Source organism: Danio aesculapii, chromosome 20, assembly GCF_903798145.1.
Source record: "Danio aesculapii chromosome 20, fDanAes4.1, whole genome shotgun sequence".
NCBI classification, from domain to species: Eukaryota; Metazoa; Chordata; class Actinopteri; order Cypriniformes; family Danionidae; genus Danio; species Danio aesculapii.
This window is the reverse complement of record NC_079454.1, coordinates 49,204,142-49,228,836: the sequence shown is the minus strand read 5'-3', so window position 1 is coordinate 49,228,836 and position 24,695 is coordinate 49,204,142. Positions and strand designations below refer to the sequence as shown.

The window sequence follows — 24,695 nt, the reverse complement described above, 5'->3', positions numbered from 1 at the left end:
TCCCATTTTCATTTACAGCCATCGGTATATTAAAATACCGATATTTTCTGTTGTTCCTGGTTTTGCATTGACGTGCCAGAGGGTTAGACGTGCATTTTGTAGCTGTTGGTATATCCGTGATGGGCAGAACACGAACATTGGGCGGAGTCACGAGCTGTCTGTTGTGATTGATGCTTGTGACGCGTCAAATTGAGCGCACGAGCCAGTCTGCTGGACAGACGTACTTTCTCAAGTGGATCAAAGATTACTGTGGAAAAAACCCTGCTTAGTCCTAAACTCAGACACATAAGCCATAAAAAAGCAGAAGAGGGCAGTCCTTAGCGGGAGACACGGGGAAACCTCTCCAATGCTGCACGGGACCACAGCAGCACAGTTAAAGGTTACAGCAGCACCACCGCTGTATAGGGAAATATCACAATGCAAATGGGTAAGTTCCTCTTCATCTGTTTTAACATGGTCAGAATGACTCCTCAACATAATAATTAATAAGAAAAGTATATAGAAGCCATCTACATTATTCAGATTGTGCATTATTTGTGTATGTTATTATGTTGATTAGAGCAGCATATGGCACGTAAACATGTTAGATTTCTGTACATTCTAGGCTACATCAGACTAAAACAGGGAAAAAAATCGAAGTTGTAAATAAAATACAATTAATAAGGGGTGTTTTACAAAAAAAATGCTATTTCTCTTCTAAAATGTCCCGTTTAATTCTATGCGTTAAGGTTATTTTCAGTGTACGGTTTAGTTGTCTTGAGCTCTGACATTTTAGTCATTTTAATATGTAGATACAAGTTTTATCTAGCCTGTACTTGATTATTTTATATAGCCTAGATGTTGTATTTTCTACTAATAGCCTAAAACGGTTCATAAGGCTTATAAACCTTCGTTTAAATAAATTAGCTATTTCACAAACCTTAGTTTTTGATTAAACGCGTTGAATAATATTGCATTACCGCAAATTCTTCGATGGTGCAATGTTTTTTTATTATTATTTTAAAAGTTTCTGAAGCAAAAAAAATAAAAAAATCTTAAAGATAAAAAAGAAATTGTTTTAGTTTAGGTGTCTTTAACGTTTAAAGGAGAATTTTGTTAGCAAAACCTTTTGCAAAGTATAGGTTGGGACGTTGTGAGTAACCTTTTATAGAGCTGCGTTAGAGACGAATTACAATCTAAAAAATAACACTTCTGTATACGAACGATTTGGGGACATTGTTAAAGACCAGGTAAAACATTTGTTTTTGTGAAAAAGTTTGTAACTTTATTGTTTGTAACTTTTTAAGATAATTTTCTGAAACAATTAACACAAAAATGCAATTGAATTTTCAAATATAGGTAAAATAGGGTCACATTTTATTTTAAGGTACAATTTCTTATTAACAAACTATTAATTAAGACTTTAAACTTACTAAACTACAGTTTTGCTACGTATTAATAGATAGTAAGTAGGTGGTTGTGTTTGGGTAGAATTAAGCTGTCTGAAATATTCTTCTGAAATTAGCATTTTTGTCAACATCCCATGATTACATTCAGTTGGTTTACTTGAAAAGACGACGAAAATAACCTATTATTTGACATAAAACTAAATATTATGAACACACACAGGAGCCTGACGAAATGCTAATATTTTAAGTAATTTTCAGGCTGCATATTTTTTTTCTTTTAGAATTTTTCATATATTAGCCTATTATAGACATATAACAAGCCAATGTTAACGAGAACGTGTAGGCCAACACTTTTATAAATAAAGAGACAGAATCTGTCACTGTTGTGGTCCTCTTTTAAAAGTAGCATTTCTGTACTTTTTAGGTAGATGACTATGTAAATGTATAGGCTATATATGGACAATTTAGGCACTAATATGGTCCTTTACGGTACCAATATGAATGCTTTGGAACTACCCTTTATATACAAAAGTACATCGAAAAAATGATGCATTGGATTTATTAAGGTAAGAGGTTGTAAACAATTTATATGGACTGAATTTAAACAAATTCAGTTGTGGTTTGTTTAAATTCAGCCCATAAACATTGTTTGCATAATTTTTTTCAGTGTACTTTTGTATATCAAGGGTACATAATAGTACCAAAGCATTCATATTGGTAACGTAAATGACCATATTTTTTCAGTGATACCCTTTGAAAGAGTACAGCCCCAGTGACATATTTTGTAACACAATTTCTGACAATGAACTAAAGGTTGCACAAATGACAATGATTACACAGTAATAGCTAATGATAAATCTGCGTTGTACACAACTATTTTATAAACGCGGTGTTCCGTTCTTGCAGATCAGACGTACGGGGAGGTGAATCAGCTCGGCGGTGTGTTTGTTAATGGTCGGCCGCTTCCCAATGCCATCCGGATCCGTATTGTGGAGCTGGCGCAGCTGGGAATCAGACCCTGCGACATCAGTCGACAACTCAGAGTCTCTCATGGATGTGTGAGCAAAATCCTGGCCAGATACAACGAGACCGGCTCCATTTTACCCGGCGCAATCGGAGGGAGTAAACCGCGGGTCACGACGCCAAACGTGGTGAAAAGCATACGGGATTATAAACAGGGCGACCCTGGGATATTTGCTTGGGAAATACGCGACAGACTGCTGGCCGACGGAGTGTGTGATAAATATAATGTTCCGTCTGTGAGCTCCATCAGTCGCATTTTAAGAAACAAGATTGGGAACCTGTCTCAGCCGAGTCAGTATGACAGCAAACCCTCCCCGCCGCAGATCTCTTACAATCCCGTGTATCCGTACTCATACCCGAACACCATGTCACCAACCGGCTCCAAACTGGGCAGTCCTCCGGCTGTGTCTGTCAGCTTGTCCCGAGCCTGGCCCTCAGTCCACACCGTCAGCAATATATTAGGAATACGGGCTTTCATGGATCCAGCAGGTAATTCAACTAATACATTAAAGAAAGCCCTTTATTATTTGTGCATGCGAAGTCGAAGTTTGGCGGCCTACAGTTATGTTGGAATGTTCAAAAGGTTTGAAGAAAACGAATGCATTTGGGATTGATTGGGAATCTACTTGTTTGGATTATAATTGCATGCTTGTGCACGCTAATATTACTTCTGCTGTTTGTAGATGTAAACATCGTAATTAATAATAGGAAAAACACTACTCCAGAACGCATCTATCATAAAAGTTATTATTTATGATATATGCGTCCTATATATATATATATATATATTGTGTTATTATTTATAGTAATTACGATTTAGCTGCTAGAAAAGAAAGAAAAACAAATTTTGAGGCCCGCGACTTATAAAAATGCTGGGCTGTTGTTTTCTTTTCTCCAACCATGAAGAAAAGTAATTTATATTTAATTGAAAAAATTTACCTGTTGTGGTTTTCCATATTTGACACAACATTGGGTTACGACAACGCACCATTTAGCTAAATGCTTTACCTAATTCCTGGTTGGGTATTTATAGGGTTTCGTTTTAAATGTTGTTTGCGTTTTCCGAGAAGCAGATAATTTTTCAGACTAGGTCAATCAGATATCTTTCTTTTTATGCCTAGATGTGGTGCATCATGAATTCATACAAGCCTATGTTTCTTAATTATAATTATTGTCGTCGACAACGTGCAGCATTAGTAATCAAATGGGTTCTGCTTTAATTATTTTAACAGCTATTGCTGGAACAGAGAGTTATCAGCCCAAAATGGAGGACTGGACGGGCGTCAACAGACCTTCGTTTCCTTCCGTTCACGGAGTCAACGGCATCGATAAGCCCCCTTTAGAAAGTGACATTAAGTACACCCAGGTGAATTTATTCGTTTATTTATTTTAGCGTAGGCTATGCATAATTTAGGCTGCATGATTATATGTATAATTTTCAATTTCGTGCACAATAATATGTGCTTGTTCCAAAAGCGGGCTGGTATATCTTTTTAACTGTTTAGATTGTCTTAGTATAAAGATCATTTCAATATTTAAACAATCCTTTTCGACAAAAAATAAAAAAAAACATTTTCTTGAATGGAAACCCTCCAAAGTTTTTTTTTTTTCTTGAAACCATCCTTGCCACGACCCTTTATCTTTCAGAGAGGAGAGATCTGTGCAAATTCTTAAATTGCATCTGATTAAAAAGTATTCAGTCAATTTGATTTTAAAAGTGTCATCCATCACTCAAAAAGTGACATTGCTGTTTGTTCAAACTTAAAAGAAGCTGAAACCACACAATTCTTGTGGGTTTTTTTATGAACAACTTGATTTTTGTGTTTAATCTACTTAAATTTGACACAAACTTATAAGTTAACCTAATTATTTCATGTTGTCACAACACAAAAGAAAATACTAATATATATGTATTAGTATTTTCTTACCCAGTACTTATTCATTGCATTTATTGAATCAATTGCTACTATTTACATGGGTTAGATGGGTTCATTTATTGATTGTATTTTATTATTATATAGCATATTATATTTAATTTCTCATTATTCTCGTGTAACTAATGAGTTATGTATTTATGTATGTATTTCTAGGCTTCATCAAATTTATCGGGATATGTTCCTGCGTGCGCATACTCCGCCACTAATCAGTACGGTGTTTACGGTGGGCATGCCGGTAATTATGGGCACTGGCAGTCACAGAGCGCGGGTCTCAGTCATCCGAACACCGGCACCATGATCCAGAGCCCGAACCTGCACAGCGCCATCTCCTTCAAAAACACAAGCCGAGAAGGTAAGCCACTTGTGCACACGACACAAGTAAGAAAAATGAAGAAGAAATATTGGAGCATGATGTCTAAGTATTTTGCAATGTACAGAATCGTTACTTGAACTGACAAGAAATTTTCAATTCAATTCAATTCAATTTCAATTCACCTTTATTTGTATAGCGCCTATACAATGTAAATTGGTCATAGTAAATTGGAACAGTGTAGTTCAGTTTGTAGTGTTTAAGTTCAGTTTCAGTTTAGCTCAGTTCAGTGTGGTTTAAAATCACCACTGAGAGTCCAAATACAAATGTTAACGAATTCCCTGTGCAAAACAAGCTTAATGCCATATAGAAATACTAAACTAGTGAATACTGTAGTGTTTTTGAAACAAACTATTGCAAAATATTTGAATTAATCTGTTGTGGTCATTTTATAGCTGCCATGCTAACACAAAAATTATAGTTCTAATAATAAATAACACAATACTATAGCTTTCTACAACTACAGGCTATATTATACAAAATACCGCAGTTTACTGTAGTAAAAACTAAAGTAAACTACAGTACTTATTGCAGTTAATCAGTTCACTATTGTTAACATTACAGAATGCTGCAGTAGTATTGTAAATATCACACTGTAAAAAAAATACTGATTTGGCTTAAACTTTTAAGATGAATCAATTTAACCAAGTCCATTGAACTTATATTATGTTAAACTGACTTAAAACAGCTTGCATAACTTGGAAAATTAAATTAGAACATGATTAACTTATAAGTTATAATGACCTAAAACATATGTTGTCAGGTCTAATTGAACATATCATTTTTACAGTGTGCTAATACTACTTATTTTCAATGTGTCTAGAGTATTTACTCTAAATTAAGATAGATTTTTTTTTTTTTATTTGGACATATATTGCATGTATTTAGATAGATTATTTTGAATATTGAGTCTATGTGTATTGTATTATTTGTGTCCTGGTGTTTTACATAACTTCAAAGCATGCAATTTTGGGGAATTATAGTCTGTATTATGTTTTTACGTCATATTGTGCACTAGAAAATACACTCTAAAAATGTGGGGCCATTTCAACCCAATTCTGGATGTAATAGGGGCTAACTCAACTCCTGGGTTAATTTTTTAATTAAATTAGAATCAGAATCAGAATCAGAAAGAGCTTTATTGCCAGGTATGTTCACACATACGAGGAATTTGTTTTCGTGACAGAGCTTCTACAGTGCAACAGGATTACAGAGACAGGACAAAAAACAGATAATAAATATATTAATAGGACCAAATTAATAGGACCCTATTAATAGGACCAAATAAATTAAAACCCTATTAATAGGACCAAATTTAATCCAATGTTTGGGTTAGTCCATATTTTGCCCAATTTGGGTTTAAATAACCCAGCATTTCTTAGCGTGTACAGTTAAAATATTTCTGCTGCATCTTTTCATGTTTCTCTTGTAAAGCTCATTCTGAAAATGGTTTCCAAGCCTTTATTTTCAAAGTAAAATCTACACCACTTGCCAGATTGTACCTAAAATTCAATTTAAAAAATAGAAAATGACACTGACATTGTGAAGGATGGATATAGCTTTTAGAAAGAACTGAAAGGCTTGTTTGCGTCTTGTTTGCTCCATAAACACTTGCTCTCTTTTGGCCCCAGCTGTCGAGAGAAAGAGTCCACTGAGCAAACACCAGCACGAGGGTCTGAGCTCCGTTCATGGACTCTCAGACTAATAAGAACACAAAGACCACCGAAAAGAAAAAACAAAACACCACTTTCATCATGCAGTTCATCCTTCATGTGCAGCTTCATGGACTCATTCATCAGTAAGTTCTGGATAAAACACACCTGAATGTTTCACACCGTTACGGACACGTGGGATCTGAAGCTGTGGAGATACTGTACCACAGAGGATTTCTGCAATATTTGCAGTAGATTTGTTTTTTTGATGTTGTTTTTATGGTGCAAATCAGTTATAATGTCAGGCTGTTGTTATAAATGGACTGCAATTGGTTTGAATATTCTCTTGTTAGTAAATCAGCCTTGTTAAAGTGGTTAGGGAAATGAGATTGTTGCATTCTTTTGTGCCTGTATGATATCGAATGGCCTTTGAGTTGGTAATATGTGCATATCTATTTTTATAAATTCATTTCTGCTTAATAAAGGCATGGCAAAAGTGAACTGAACAGTCTTTTTGCGTTTCATCAGTTCTGTATGGCTGAGTTCTGCTCAACAGCCACAGTCAAGATAACATGTTTACAGAGAGATTATGTGGGATTTTGCTGTCGATGTTTGTTCACATGACTGAAGATCTGCTCGGACAACTTATAAATAAACAGATGATCCCATCAAACTGTTGCCATAAGTTAGTTTAGATGACCTTATGTGACAAAAAAAAAAAATCTCTGGCGGACACACACTCAAAAAAAAAAAGACGTTTGCTGCTTGTTTGAGCTACTTATTTAAAATGAGTTGAAACAACACAACTGTTTAGTTGTTTTGGGACAACCTAATTGTTTCATGTTGAATCCAATTTGTTAAAACGATTAAGTTAACTGAATCGGATTGTGTTGAGAAAACATGACGGTATTATGTGCAACCCAGCATTTTGTACAGTGCACTGTAAAAAAATACTGGATTCAACACAATCAATTCGAGTTGGAACAACATTAAAGAATTAAGTTAACTTATTAGGTTTTACAAATTTAAGTGGATTGAACATAAAAGAATTAAGCTGCCCCCCCCCCTCCAAGAAAAAAACCTCAAGAATTGTGTTGTTTTGACTTATTTTAAACAAGCAGTTTGAATAAGTATTTGAATAAACAGCAAACATAATTTTTTGAGAGCATAATAAATTCATTGCCCCACAAAGTTTATTGCGAGTAACGAATGCAATGTAAGAGGAGATCGTGTCTGAGGAGTACACAAAGTAAATTAGAAAGGACTTTGAAATAATTTAGAGCATTTGAAACGACTAATTAATGAAAACGCGATGAAAAATTAAATGCACCACTGAATACAAATAGTCTGTGTATATATGTATTCAGAGAATATACACTGAAAAGTTTGTTAATTGAGTTTCAACTAATTTTTTTTTAGTTACACAAAACTTAACTCAATATTTTAACTTAGTTTGACTGATGTAAGTTGATGTAACTATAAAAGTTTATTTGATTCAACTAAAAAAACAAGAATTATTTACAGTGTACGGCAATAACGCCACCGTGTACACAGTGAAATATTCGGCATGCCTTTCAGAGCTGTTTTGTTTTATTACAATTAACTATTAAAAGCATTGCAAATATTATAGAAAAGACTATACACCTAACTAGAATCCACCTTGCTTTGAAAAGAGTACATATATGCAGTGTATATTCAGTGTATAGTGCATTTAATTTTTCACCGCGTTTTCATTAATTAGTCGTTATACACTGTTATAACACTCTATACACGTCACTATACAGTGATATATTCGGTGTATAGTGAATATATTCTGAATACATAGTAGACATTTTCCCCTGCTTGTTCAAACTACTTATTTAAAATGAGCTGAAACAACACAATTATTGAGATTTTTTGGGGGGGGACAACTTAATTGTTTTATGTTCAATCCACTTGTAAAACAATTAACAAGTTAACTTAATTTCTTCATGTTGTCGCAACAAAAATCGATTGTATGAAACCAATCTTTTTTTACAGTGTGGTTATTACCAGACATTTGAATTGCTTGTTGAACTGTTAAAACTTAATGTTAAAAATTTATAAATACAATGTCCTTAAATGTTCTTAAATTTTAATTGCATTTTAATTTGTATTGTTGTATTTTATTTTATTTTATTTATGATGAATTGCAACTGATATAAAAAAATATAGTTACAATTTTTCAATTTAATTCATCTTTATTTATATAGCGCTTTTACAATGTAGATTTTGCAAAATGTTAATGTTATGTTATTAGCAAATTGTCAGTCCAGTTTTCACAGTTGAAGTTCAGTTCAGTTCAGTGTGGTTTAAATTTCACTGCTGAAAGTCCAAACAGTGAAGAGCAAATCTATCGATGCGCACGTCGCGCAGTTCTACAAGTCCCAAACCAAGCAAGCCAGAGGCGACAATAATTAAATAAGAAAAATTTGACATTTAAGCATAATTAATAATTGTAATTGCTGCTGTTGTTATTATTGTTGTAGTTTTATTAATTTTTTTGTTAAATGGCCAGGAATTGAGGTATTCGACGTCATTATATTATTATAATCATTCATTTGCTAACTGTGTCTGTCTGAAGTTACAGGTCACGCAAGCATGTTTTAGAACTGGAGAAATGAAACGTGCCTGAGGTTTACAAGGAAAGTCTTAAAACCTCTTCAAGAACAACTATAAACCTATATATTATCCTTCACATCATTGCACGATCACGTTGTTTATTTTAAACGCGGTGCAGGTTTGCTTTCTGGATTGTAATGTCCGCTCTTTTTAAATCAAGATGTATTCTGGTTAGATGTATAGTCTTTTATATAATATATGCAATGCTTTTAATTGTTCATTGCATTAAAACAAAACTGCTCTGAAAGGCATGCCATATATTTCATTGTGTAAACGGTGGCGCTATCATTGTACACTAAATATTTCTTGCTTTTTTTAGTTGAATCAAAAAAGCTTTTATATTCATCTCAACTTACATCAGTCAAACTGAGTCAAAATATTGAGTTAAGCTCTTCATAACTGAAAAATTGAGTTGCATCCCAAGTAACTTATTAATATTAAAGTAATGTTGTTTTCATGACAGTTTTTTATTAATTCAATATTTTAAAGATTATTAAAACCTCATAGTTTCATATTCATGCGTGAATGGGTTGCATGAATTCATAATCAAATATTAAGTAATTGAACATTTAATTAAAAAATTTAGATTTACATTGGGATACATTGGGTTTTATGTGCTAATCTGACGTATTACACTTCTGGTTTATTTTATGCATTCAGCATAAATGCCGGTCATATTTTGTTAGTTCAATTTTATAAGAAATTTATTATAATAAAGTCATTTATTTTTCACTAAACAGACCATTTTTCATCTCCGGTGTTTACATTTTTTGGTTAATCAGTCCTAAATGTCAGCTGAATTTCGAATTGTGACTGAATTTAACACTTCCTTCGTTTATTATTATTATTATTATTATTATTATTATTATTATTATTATTACTGGAATACCTTTTTGTTGTTATTTTGTGAAACCAACTGATACGTTGAATGTTGTCTGTCAAATGAAGTTACTGTTGAACTTGAGAAATATTTGCGTTTTTTAAATAAAACAATTCTAGATCCCACTTTGCATCTATAATAATAATAATAATAATAATAATAATAATAATAATAATAATAATAATAATAATAATAATAATAATAATAATAATAATAATAATACTGATATTGCAATTTTAGCTACAGCTGTATATTAAAGGCATATATATATATATATATATATATATATATATATATATATATATATATATATATATATATATATATATATATATATATATATATTTTTTTTTTTTTTTTTTTTTTTTTATATATTTTTTTTTTTTTAGCTCTATATTAAAAGAATGTTTCGGTTTTGTGGCTTGCTTGTTTTAAATGACCGCTTTCTGGACGGATTGGCTGTCGGTGTTTTTATTCTGAAACGTCGTGAAATACTAGTCATATTTATCACTATAGATATCTTAATTGGTGTGAACGAGCCACAGCTCCATGGATTCATAATAAAATTGACATTCAAGTCATTTGAACATCTGTTTTAAAAGATTTTGACCTATCAGGTGACATTATTAGACTAACCTAAAGCTTCCACACCTGTTTTTAGTTAAAAGGCAAGGTTTTATATAAAACAAAGACATGTCATTAAAAAACGCAAATATTTCTCAAGTTCACCAGTAACTTCATCTGACAGACAACATTCGACGTCTCAATCGGGTTCACAAAATAACAACAATAATATTTCTTAATAATAGTAATAATAATAACATTTGCAGTCGAAATTTCCCCGATTGACCAAAAATGTAAACACCTAATTTGAAAAGGTCTGATAAGTGAAATATATAAGCTCTCTATTAAAAGCATGTTTCGGTTTTGTGGTTTGCTGTTTTAAACGACCGCTTTCTGCACAAACAATGATTGACTGCGAGTGTTTTTATTCTTTAAGGTTATTACGTTATATAATAGTCATATTTATCGCTATTCCAATTAAGTTATCTTAACTGGAGTGAGCCACAACAGCACCACGGATTCATAATAAAATGGACATTAAGTCATTTGAACCAAAAAAAAGGTACTTGACCTACCAGGTGACATAATTAAACTAAGATAAAGCTTCCACACCTGTTTCTAGTTGAAGGGCAAGGTTTTATATAAAACAAAGACATGTTTTGTCATAAAAAACGCAGATATTTCTCAAGGTCACCAGTAACTTCATCATAATTTCAGACAACATTCGACGTGTCAATCGGGTTCACAAAAAAACAACAAAATTATATCTCACTACTACTACTACTACTACTACTACTACTACTACTACTACCAACAACAACAACAATAATCATAATAATAACTCTTTAACTGCCCCATGCACCAAAATTAAAGATTTTGGATTGCATTTCTTAACTCCTCATGTCGCTAGTTAACACACTCAATGCATTTTTTTTTCAACACATCCCATAATTTCTGCAATATCAATCTTTATCAAATGGATTTATGGTAAAAAGTACCGGAATTAATATATATACTATGAAAATCTGAAAATATGAAGTGTAATAAACAATCAAAATAAAACATTTTTGAACTCTAAATCATCTTTATTTTTTTAAGTATATGCCATGAAAGATTTCAGATTCTCATTTAACATGTTTTCTTGTTATTGATTTTTTTTTTACATTAAAACCTAAATCAAGTGTAATAGTGCAACAGGTTTGTGTTTGTTTGTTTGTAAACAAACAATGCTGTGTAGTGTAAATCATTATTTAAAACAGTCAAAATATGGTCAACCATTAGCTAGAGCAGGCAGTTAAAGGCATATTAATAAAATTTGCAGTCGAAATTTCACCGATTGACCAAAAATGTAAACACCTACGTTGAAAAATGTCTGATAAGTGAAATATGATTGGCTGTGATACGCAACAGCAATGCAACAAGACCCACGCAATTGTGCAGTCAGAAGCTACCCAAAAGATTCAAATATACCTGCTATATTTGATTATCTGCATGCGTGCATCACTATAGTGAATATTGACACAAAGCTATCGCATAAAGGCACACCCTAAAAACAACTATCCTGGATGAAAGTTGATCGTTATAACTGCACAAACTTTTTTCCTATAGCATCCTGTCTGGCTGAATGTGTGCATGTTCTCATGTGAGTCTTTATCTGTCGCGTCTAGCTTCTTCTTTTCTTCTTACTTTATTCAGAGCTTAACTCTTGTGTTCATTCAGGCATGTCCGGCAGGTAATGTGAGACGTAACATGGTCCAGTTGCAAACATCTCTGTCTGAATGAGGGTGTGAGATGACTTTCAGACGTTAAGAGGCTCAGTAATGGCTCAGTTCAGTGAGCCAGAGGGAGACTAATTAGCAAAAGGAAAAAAAGTTATTTTGAGATGCAATGTTGGTTCTGGAGACTAAATGTTTGGTATGTGTTTGCAAAAGCCTCAAATAAAGTTGTCAATGGCATTGGAATTAGTCTAGAAGGGATACAGCTGCGGGTACTCGCATCAATATAGCATAATTTGTGACGCCGTACAACAATAATTAATATATTTACACGACTTTGAAGGATAGGATTAGGCTTGTGGTGAGGGTGGGGGTAGACGTTAATAAAATAGAATTTAATGGGTAATTTAATGCATAATATGAATAATACTCTGTATATTTGCTGTTTTTACATTACTATGATGGTCGGGTTTAAGGTTAGGGCAGGGGTATATCAAAATACAATTTAACAGCCATTATAATACATAATACAAATAATACTTGGTATAGTAACTGATTTTACACTACAATGATGACTGGGTTTAGGATTAGGGTGGGGGTAAGCGTTAATAAAATACAATTTAATGGGCAATTTAATGGAGAGTTAATAAAATACAATTAATGGGCAATTTAATGGATAATATAAATAATGCTCTGTATAATTACTCTTTACATTAATGTGATTGTTAGTTTTAGGTTTGGGTGGCTGTAGGCGTTGATAAAACACAATTTAATGGAAATACAATTTGATAAAAACTATAAATAATTACTAGAATAATAATAATAATAATAATAATAATAATAATAATAATAATAATAATAATAATATTAAATAATAATAAATAAATACTTTAGTATAATTAACTTTCGGCCACAGTTGTTTCCCTTTTAGCAACAACCCAGAAAGTCTGAAAATAAATTTAAAAAATCTCGTATATTTCCTTTAAATAGGACAATAAACAATATTTTAGCATTTTTAATAAATAAAGCAATTTTAAATTGTGTTTTTGTCCAAATATTGTCCATATTTTGATCCTTTCAGTTCATAAAAACCCGTTGTTGCCAGCTACACTTGTATTTAATAGGATGTTTAATATTTTATACATATATTTCACTCAATTAATTTAGCAATTTCCTATAAGTACAGTTTTTTCTATGTTTTGGGACTTTGAGAAATAATAATTTTAATTTTAACACAAAAATATTGGAATAAACATTCAATTTTATTGATTGAACTAAAAAAACAACTAGTTAATATATATATTAAATACATTTTTACATTTTAATATAATATAAAATTGGTTTAGTTATACTATATAAAAACCTGCAAATGTTTACATTAAATTATTAGATTTACATTAAATATTATAGGCTACATATTATAATCCTTTAGAAAATTGCGCCTCACACAAAAGAGTTTAGCCTAAACCATGATATTATTGATGAAATACTCTAATCACTGTGCCATTTTAAAGACTTCGGAGGCACACAGAAATACATCACATCTCTAAACCTCTTAATCCAGGTCTCAGACATAATCCAACAGAAAACCCTAATTTTCTGATGATGCTGATTTAACAGGCTCACGAAATCACAAGAAGAGACTACTGTCAAAGCATGGCGGTAATTACGGGGTATTATGCGACGTGCTTTTGTTGTATAGAGCTAGTTTTGACTTTTGTTAGTTATGATTGTCGTCCACACCTCAACATCATTAATCTGGTCCATGTCAAACAGGGTTAGCAGTGTTTTTTCGGTTTAGACAGCAGGCGCCGGCAGATGCTCCGTTCAGTCAGAGCGTGAAACCACAGCCTTACTGCATGTCTCTAGCCTCTCACACACTCACATTCGACACCACACACACACACACACACACATGCATTAAAATAAGACGTGAATAAACAAAACCGCATCCTTCATCTCGGTTCCAGAGAAATCCAGCGATGTTTCTCAATCCTGAACGGAGGATGCATTAGCCTCGCATCTGATCGCTATTTAATGGCCAATTGCTAAACTCTAAATAAACAAATAAATTAATAGGCTTATCAAATTTTAAAGGACAAGATGAAACCGCTCCCGTATCCTTTGTGGTTGCTGACGTCATCGTTTTTTGCATCCAATCGAATTCTTTACTGCCATTTCAACACGAACAGGTTGCGTGACAAGCCCTCATCTTCAGAAACCATGACCATGATAAAGATAATAAAAAGTCCTATTAAATACAGGTGTAGCTGACAAAGATGAAGAACATGTTTCTGTTTTGTATTGTCGACATTTTCCCCCGATAAAACGGCCAATACATATAGCCTACCTTTTATTACACAAACACTTTCTATAGTGAGGACATATATGATAAGACTTCCATTGTTCTTTGGTCAGTTTAATTATAGGCTATTTTATATATCTTACACACCCCATCACTAAACCTAAACATCATCAAAACGTGCAAAACACTATCAAAATGAAAACACATATCGGCCGATTTTGAACTTCACTATAGGCTGCATGATATTTCAAACACACATTGGCTACAGTCCAATGTGAAAGCTACATGGTTTATTAATATTTATCAATGTACCTATAGAATATAAACAAAACTAGGAATAAAATGGCATCAGTTTAAGATTTTTTTATTTTTTGCACATTTGCTCAATGCATTCTGGTCACAATTCTCCAGATCATTTATAAAAGAGCACATGTCACTCCGCTACTCACCCGTTTGCACTGGCTGCCAGTTGCTGCTCGCATCAAATTCAAAGCCCTGATGTTTGCTTACAAAGCGACCTCTGGCTTTGCTTCGTATCTGCTCTCACTTTTGCAGATTTATGTGCCCTCCAGAAACTTGCATTCTGTGAATGAACGTCACCTGTTGTTCCATCCCTAAGAGGGAAGAAATCACTTTCCCGAACTCTCACATTCAATCTGCCCCAGTTGGTGGAATGAACTCCCTAACTGCATCAGAACAGCAGAGTCACTTGCTGTCTTCAAGAAACGACTAAAAACTCAACTATTTAGTCTCCACTTTCCCTCCTAATCTTAACTGCCTCTCTGGCTATACCACTAACTGTACTCTCTCAAAAAAAAAAAAAAAAAGAAAAAAACATCCATTACTAATGGTTAGCTTCTTAGACTTTACACACCTGAAACTTGTCTATAGCACTTGTTCACTGCTGCTCTTATAGTTGTGTAAATTGCTACCTTGTCCTCATTTGTAAGTCGGTTTGGATAAAAGCGTCTGCTAAATGACTTAAATGTAAGATAAAATAAAACTCAACACCATGTTTATCTATGTTATTTAGACTTACTCTTATATTTGCTTAAACACTGTATGAAATACTGAAAAGTGATCTGAAACACAATTGTGTGACCATGATGGATCATAAAAGGGTTTTATTTGCACGTGTATATTTTTCACAGTAGCCAATCTAACATTGCATGAGTCAAAATGATAGATTGTTTGGTCACACTTTACAATAAGCTTTCATTTGTTGATGTTAGTTAATGTATTTCCTAACATGAACTACAGTGCTCAGCTTATATAAGTACACCCCTCACAGATCTATCTTTTGAAATCATATTTTAATAGGATGCTATGAAATATTATATTTGTGCATATGCATTAGATTAGTCAGTACTGAAGCCAAATCTGGAGCTTATCCATTAAAATAACTTACTCTAACGGTCCAAAAACTTTTATGTGTTATAGAAAAATATTACATACAAATTTAAACGAGGAAAAATCAAGAAAAGCAAAACAATTTAAAGATTAGTTAGAATTTTGTAGTTTGTAAATCATTCTTTCATTCATTTTCTTTTCAGCTCAGTCTCTTTATTAATCTGGGATCGCCACAGCAGAATGAACCGCCAACTTATCCAGCACATGTTTTACACAGCAGATGCCCTTCCAGCTGCAACCCATCTCTGGGAAACATCCATACACACTCATTCACATGCATACACTACTGACAATTTAGCCTACCCAATTCACCTATACCACATGTCTTTGGACTGTGGGGGGAAACCGGAGCACCCGAAGGAAACCCACGCAAACGCAGGGAGAACATGCAAACTCCACGCAGAAACGCCAACTGACCCAACCGAAGCTCGTACCAGCGACCTTCTTGCTGTGAGGCGACAGCACTACCTACTGCGCCACTGGGTCGCCTAGTTTGTTAATTTTTTTTGCAATATTTTGCAAATATTTTTTAAATATTATTTTAATAAATTATAAATCTGTTTAATAAATCTGCTTTGCTTAAATGCACCAAAATACATTGCCTATATACACTGAGAAATGGATAAAAATATTATCCTGAGCACTGCAAGTATAATGCTTTATGAAAATTAAAATTCATGCTTCTGAACATTAGTTAATGGACTGTGAGTTAACATGAACTAACAATAAACAACTTTATTTTCATTTACTATCATTAAGTAACATAAATATATGCTGCAATAAATGTATTGTTCATTGTTGTTCATGTTTGTAAATACATTAAGTAACATTAACTAATACAACCTTATTGTAAAGTTTTCTTTTAGGCCGAAAAGCATTATAAAATTAAGATGATTGTTTTTTTTTCAGTAGGCTATATATATATATATATATATATATATATATATATATATATATATATATATATATATATATATATATATATATATATATATATATATATATAAAATCTAATAGACATCTAAGAATAGCCTAAAACAAAACTGCTGGTCGAATACACAGAATAGACAGACTTCATGTGTAGCCATTCATTTCTGTTTATTTGATGACTAGTCTAGTTTTTTTTTTTTTTTTTTTTTTTGCCTATTCTTAGACGTCTATTAGATGTTCACTGACAGCCCAAATAGCCTTGTTTTACCCAAGACGACTATGTTTAGACGTCTAAAAGACATCTATTAGACATCTGTTAAAAAAAAAAAATAAATGCTTGCTGGGTTTCCAATTGATTGTGTTCAAAAGAAGCAAATTATGTATAAATCTCTTTCATACTTTAAATATACTTGATTTATCTTATTTATAAATCTTATTTTCATAAATCTAAATTGACATCTCAATCACTGGTTTTGTGGTGCATGGTCACAATTCCCAAAAGCATCATGCCAATACAGATTTCAATACAAAATAAGTATTTTCTGTTTCCAGTTCGAGTTCAAAAGAAGCAGTTCGCTAAAAATCAAACCATACATTAATGGAAATTATTCATTGAGCTTTTAAATTAGAATCCTAATTCATCTTGTTATATTTTAAATCTTAATTTGACACTTATGACTGGTTTCATGGTCACAATTACCAAATGCATAATGTAAATACAGATTTCAATACAAACTACAGGATCTTTTCTGTTTCCAGTTGATTGAGTTCAAAAGCAGCAGTTCGCTAAAAACAAGCCTGACTTCCCAGTGCTCGTTTGCCAATCAAAGTCTTTATTTCAATGCATTTGGCGTCAAGGAAACGCAGAGTGATCTTCTCCACTTCCTCATTGATCAAACACACAGTGAAGTGGAGCTTCATGGGAAGTGAGTTAATGGATATGCTCGTGTGACCTCAGCAGTTTAGGGTTACTCTGTTTGTTGAGCTCTTCTATTTCTGTCTCTGGTCTTCAAACCTGGTCTACATCTTATAAACAGATCGTGTTTGCGGTTCTGACCCAGCGACGGGCTCAGCACTTCTTCTGTTTGTTTGAGAGCTCTGACTGGACCGACTGACCTTTCAGACTGAAAAATACGAATTATCGTCCATAAAACAGCAGGTTTTTCGAGGTCAGCTGAGGATTTGTTTTAGTTGGGGTTTGTCTTTGGACCAGACAGTTATTGCAAAAGTTGCATGAAGATGCTGAGAATTCAACACCATCTCACGCCAATTCATAACTATGAATTTATACGATCTCATTCGAACAATTTGTTTCATGTGCATTTGTAAATTAGGATTAAAGGAGAAATATAAAAAAAAAAAAAAAAACGGAAAAGGGTGGCTCAGCGGTTAGGACTGTCGCCTCACAGCAAGAAGGTTGCTTGTTCGAGCCCCGTTCTTCGGGTTTCCTCCGGGTGCTCCAGTTTCCAAATCTGTTTCCATAATGTACACTGAAAAACCCAGTAAGTTAAGGTAACTTAAACCATTTAAGGGAAACCGATTGCAACAAACTATTTATGTTCAAAAAGTAATCCTCATAAGTACTGTGAACTTAATCCGTTTAAGGAAACTGACTGCTACAAACCATTTAAGTTAAAAAAAACTAATCTATACAAGTACTGTAAACTTACTCTATTTAAACTGAAGTAATGAGGTGTTTAATTAACTCATTACCTTCAACGCTGGGTTGGGAGGGCCACTTTTTGCGTAGTAAATCTGGCTGCAAACTTAATGATGTCGCTGTGAGGGTTAGGTGTTCGCATTATTATATATTTTGACGAATCACTAAATCATTTATTTTGGAAGTGTACCTACTGTAAAGTATTTTGAGTGGACTTTTCCAATTTTATTCAAAAATTCTTATTTCCAAACTTTTGTATTTCCCAAAATATTGTATACTTTGGTTAGTCTCTGAACTTTGATCCTTCTCGTTATACATTTACTATTAATTTATTACTTTTTCTGGCTAAATTTTACATCCGTAAATGTAAGTTTTCTAAGACAAATTTACAGTACTGTATAAAGGACTCTAATGATTACATTGCATGTAAAACTCTTTCTTGGTGTAAATCATGTAAACTTGTTTAATTTGCTGGAATTTTATTTATGTAACCCTTTGTAGCTCTTTGTTTATATTGTATCCTTTTAAATGTTGTTTCTTGCATAGAAAAAAAAACTTTAAATATATAAATAGAGATAAAGATATTATATATAGAGGGATTGAGATTTTAAAATGGGAAAAAATATGGTCTTTGCAACAAAAATATTTCCTTGTCAAACAAGGTCAAAGAAGTGTTTTTTTTTTTTATTAATCAACACATTTTATCCTATTAAAAAACTATGAAAAGTTTAATTCTAATACTGATGTAAAATGTAAAATTTGTCAGTTTCATACGGAAACTGTTTTTATTTATTTTAGGATTGTAATTATGTTGTACAATTTTGGAAGTTTATTAATGATAATATACACCAGATGAATCTGTTACTTTTAAAGATATTATTTTTGGTTATTATGAATCTGCCTCTACTAAAAAAATGCTTGTTTTGTAATTAATTGAATTCATTTTCTTTTTAAATTGCATGCACATTTATTAATACCAAACCATATTTTCCTGTTTTGTTTTGTTGTTGTTTTTTTTTTGTTTTGCAAAAATTTAGTCATTATTTAAATACAATTTCATTATCTAAAAATAAGAAAGCAAGCAGAACTATTTCATTGTAATGACTTTAATTTATGTACTGCAATTGATTCTTAAATGTCTTACATATATGTTTATATCATGTTCTTTATATTCTTTCTCTCTTGTATCTTTTTTCATTGGCAATGTAATTCATTTTCAATATAAATACTGTAACAAACATGGCAACGTTTTATTTTGCAAATATAAAATAAATAAACAAAAGCACTGCTACACTACAATATGATAATAAAATCTAATCATTTAAACAATGGCTATTATTTGTTTTCAGTATTTATTCAAACAATAAATAACAAAGACATCGCTGTGAGGTTAAATAAAAATATAATAAAAGTATGCATAGAATCAAAGACTATAAAATAAAGGGACTTTGGTTATATATTTAGGTAAATGCTGCTCTTTTTTATCTTTACATTTGTATTTTACTTTTTTTTTTTGTTATTTTAATATATGCTAAAAGGAAATTTCCTCTTTGTTTGACCCTCAGAAAGTGAGTGGCACCAACTTAATGGTTCGGAAAATGTTTTTTTTATTCTGTTTAATTATCTTGCAAAAGCCAAACAGGCTGTACATTTTGTGCTCCCAGTTGACTGAAGAACAGGAATCCTCTGCTTTCAGTGGCAGACCACCCTATATGACCTGTTTGTATCCCATGATGCAGTGCTCCAAATGTTAACAGTTTCCTCACTCTGCTGCGGGCAACGCAAGAAACAGATGCGGAACAGTTTCTCTCCACAATGAACAGCTGTAATATGCAGTCAGAATGCTGATTTAAATAGCCTATGTAAGAATATAAATCCTGTCAAATGCATTGTGCATGTGCAGTCCAATGGTAATACTTATTATGTAGACTTATAGGGAGTTTATACATACTATGGACATGATTCTGGAAAATTAATTAAATAAATAAATAAATAAATAAATAAATAAATGTGTGTTTACTCAAAATGTAAGGTTATTTGTCATTTTTTGGGGATGAATCCTACATGTGTAGTGCCTAAAATCTACTTATATTGTATGTAATTTTTTTTTAAATTAGTACAAAATGTTTTTTAAAATATATGTTATATTTTTATTTAAATGTTTACATGTTGTTGTAAAGGCTTTTATGTCATTTGGAAAATATTCAACTCATTCCAACATAGTAATTCAACTCATTTCATTAATAGTAATGATGAAAAAAATAAATAAAACAAAGCCAAACAAACAATAAAATAATCATATACAATAAGAAAGTTCAAAAAGTCATCAAAATATTAAAATAAAATAAAACATCTAGGGATAGCCATAATAGGCTATTACTGTGAAGTTGAAAAATAATACATAAACAAATATTACATACAGTATCATACATATTTCTTATTTATCTTCTAGTTTCTTAGTTTCTAGACTATTTTAATGTAGTCTATGTGTGTGTGTGTGTGTTTATATATATATATAAATAGTGTGTGTGTGTGTGTGTGTATGTATATATATATATATATATATATATATATATATATATATATATATATATATATATATATATATATATATATATGTATATATATGTATATATATATATATATATATATATATATATATATGTATATATATATATATATATATATGTATATATATATATATATATATATATATATATATATATATATATATATATATATATATATATATATATATATATATATATATATATATATATATATATATACATACACACACACACACACACACTATTTATGCACCCACCGGCCCCTTTGTTAGGTACACCTTACTAGTACCAGGTTGGACCCACTTTTGCCTTCAGAATTGCCTAATCTTTTGTGGCCTAGATTCAACAAGGTACTGGAAATATTCCTTAGAGATTTTGGTTTGGTAAAGATGCTTTATTGGATTGAGATCTGGTGACTGTGGAGGCCATTTGAGTACAGTGAACTCGTTGTCATGTTAAAGTAACCAGTCTGAGATGATTCACGCTTTATGACATGGTGCATTATCCTGCTGGAATTAGCCATCATCAGGAATAGGAATCATCAGAAGATGTGTACACTGCGGTCATAAAGGGATGGACATGGTCAGCAACAGTACTCAGGTAGGCTGTGGCGTTGACACGATGCTCAATTGGTACTAATGGGCCCAAAGTGTGCCAAGAAAATATCCCCCACACCATTACACCACCACCACCAGCCTGAACCAATGATACAAGGCAGGATGGATTTATGCTTTCATGTTGTTGACGACAAATTCTGACCCTACCATCTGAATGTTGCAGCAGAAATCGAGACTCAACAGAGAAGGTAACATTTCTCCAATCTTCTACTGTCCAATTTTGGTGAGCCTGTGTGAATTGTAGCCTCAGTTTCCTGTTCTCAGCCAACAGGAGTGGCACCCGGTGTGGTCTTTTGCTGCTGTAGCTCATCCGCCACAAAGTTGGATGTGTTGCGCGTTCAGAGATGCTCTTCTGCAGCCCTCAGTTGTAACGAGTGGTTATTTGAGTTACTGTTGCCTTTCTATCAGCTGGAACCAGTCTGGCCATTCTCCTCTGACCTCTGGCATCAACAAGGCATTTGCGCCCACAGAACTGCCACTCACTGGATATTTTCTCTTTTGCGAGAAAATTCCAGTAGATCAGCAGTTTCTGAAATACTCAGACCAGCCGGTCTGGCATCAACAACCATGCCACGTTCAGTATCACTTAAATCACCTTTCTTCCCCATTCTGATGCTCGATTTGGACTGCAGCAGATCGCCTTGACCATGTTTGCATGCCTAAATGCATAGAGTTGCTGCCATGTGATTGGCTGATTAGGAATATGCATTTATGAGCAGTTGGGCAGGTGTACCTAATAAAGTGGCCGGTGAGTGCAGGTTTATTTTAATAACATTTTGGGATTTCACAAAAAAACTTACCCTGAGAAACTGAAATGCAAAAAGTGTTGCAATTGTCCCCACTCTCCCCTACAGACAGATAGATAGGCTATAGACTACTGTTCTTTTTTACAATAACAGATTAACGTTGTATTTCCACTGATGCAACTCACTGTCTGGCTACTTTGGATTACATTTTCCTGAACAAAGAGAAACAAACATTCTAATCACGCCTTTGCTTGTTAGAGTGCATTAAGAGCCGCTCTGTGCTGTCAACAGTGTTTAAAGGCGCGTCTATTTCAGAATCATCGACCATGATTGAAAGAGCAGGACGAGTGTTTTTAGCGGTCACGTGACGCCGCGCGGTGTTTCTCATCTTCCGCCCTGACTCTCGTCTGACCCCGCAAGAGTGTTTCATTTGTAACGGTGGTTGAAAACCGTCAAACTCGTTCATCCACTGCAGTGACACGACAGTCTCTAATCTGAGGCCCTCTACACTCCGTCTGCACATCGGACAAAGGAAAGAAAGGAGCGAAAAAGAAAAGCGAGGTATTGAGATGCTTCTCATTGATGTCATTGTGTTGATTGCGGTGTGAATGCGAGTCTGCGAGTCAAAGGCATGTTTAATGAAAAGCTGCACGCACACATCAGCTTGAGCGATCATTATCTGATCCTGAGGAGAGAAATATTCTTGACTGTAATCGAGAAATTCCATCTCTAACTCATTGGCTGAAGGCCATATAGACCATCTCAGGCCACCAGTGTGGAAGAGTCCACTTTACTGCACCTCCCACAGTTAAAAAACCTACAAAAACCGTGTGTAGCCTGTGTGTGTGTGTGTGTGTGTGTGTGTGTGTGTGTGTGTGTGTGTGTGGGCAGTGGTTGTGGTGCTTTAAGAGGACACACATTTATATAATAGAAGTCGAAAATGTTGTTTCCCGTTTTTAATGATATTTAAAAAGTTTTTTTTTATTGTAATGGTTGTGACTGATGTGATAAAACATCAATATTTTCTTTTAGAAAGAAAAAATAATAATAACAACAATAACAATGTAAAATATAAAGTAAAATATGTGAAAATAATAACAATTCTGGCAGAATACAAATATCCATATGAATATTTTTAAAAATATTTTCCAGTCTAAAGCAAAGATTTTTGCATTTACAAAGACACAATGCATGTCTTTATGAACAACCTCATTAACCATAAACACTTAAAATCAGTTAAATTAGCTCAAATGTATAAATGAACTCAGTCAAATTAAGTGCACGCTTATGCAAGTTCTTTGCATTATACTTTAGTTAATATTTTACATTATTATTATTATTATTATTATTATTATTATTATTATTAATTCAAAATGTTGTTTCCTGATTTTAATGGCATTTAAAAACGTTTTTTTCATGATTGTAATGATTGTGACTGATGTGGCAAATGTCAATATTTTCTTTTAGAAAGAAAAATTTGTAATAATGTAAAATATTAAATAAAATATTATATGAAAATGACAGCAATTCTAGCAGAATACAAATATCCATATGAATATTTTTTTATATTTTCCAGTCTAAAGCAAAGGATTGGGTGGCACGGTATCGCTGTCGCCTTACAGCAAGAAGGTCGCTGTTTCGAGCCTCTGCTGTGTCATTGGGCATTTCTACATGGATGTTGTCCCCGTGTTCACATGGGTCTCCTCCGGGTGCTCTGGTTTCCCCCACAAGTCCAAAGACATGCGGTACAGGTGAATTGGGTAAGCTAAATTGTCTGTAGTGTATGTCCTAATCCTCCAGGTTGGGGGTTGAGCATTGGGCTAACAACCCACCTCATAAAAATTTGATGTTATGAGATCTTTTGCTTTAGACTGGAAAATATAAAAAAATATTTATATGGATATTGTGCTAGAGTTGTTGTAATTTTTTATATAATAAGTTTACATTATTATTAAGAAATTATTATTAGCAAATTTCAGAAAAATGTTGTTTCCCCTTTTTAATGCCATTTTAAAAAGGTTTTTTGTTATTGTGAAGGTTGAAACATTGTCAGTATTTTCATTTAGAAAGAAAAATATGTAATAATAATGTAAAATATAAAATAAAATATTCTATGAAAATGATAACAATTCTAGCAGAATGCAAATATCTATCTATCTATCTATCTATCTATCTATCTATCTATCTATCTATCTATCTATCTATCTATCTATCTATCTATCTATCTATCTATCTATCTATCTATCTATCTATCTATCTATCTATAAATATATATATATATATATATA

At 32.7% G+C, this 24,695-nt stretch overlaps 1 protein-coding gene across 1 annotated transcript; it reads left to right on the top strand.

Moving 5' to 3' along the window:
• The first annotated feature begins 216 nt into the window (after positions 1-216).
• Positions 217-7,298, top strand: pax1b (paired box 1b). Its single transcript, XM_056481388.1, has 5 exons — positions 217-427; positions 2,295-2,900; positions 3,644-3,777; positions 4,502-4,700; positions 6,350-7,298. The coding sequence occupies exons 1-5, from the start codon at positions 418-420 to the stop codon at positions 6,421-6,423; spliced, it is 1,023 nt and encodes a 340-aa protein (XP_056337363.1). The 5' UTR covers positions 217-417; the 3' UTR covers positions 6,424-7,298.
• Positions 7,299-24,695: the final 17,397 nt, after the last annotated feature.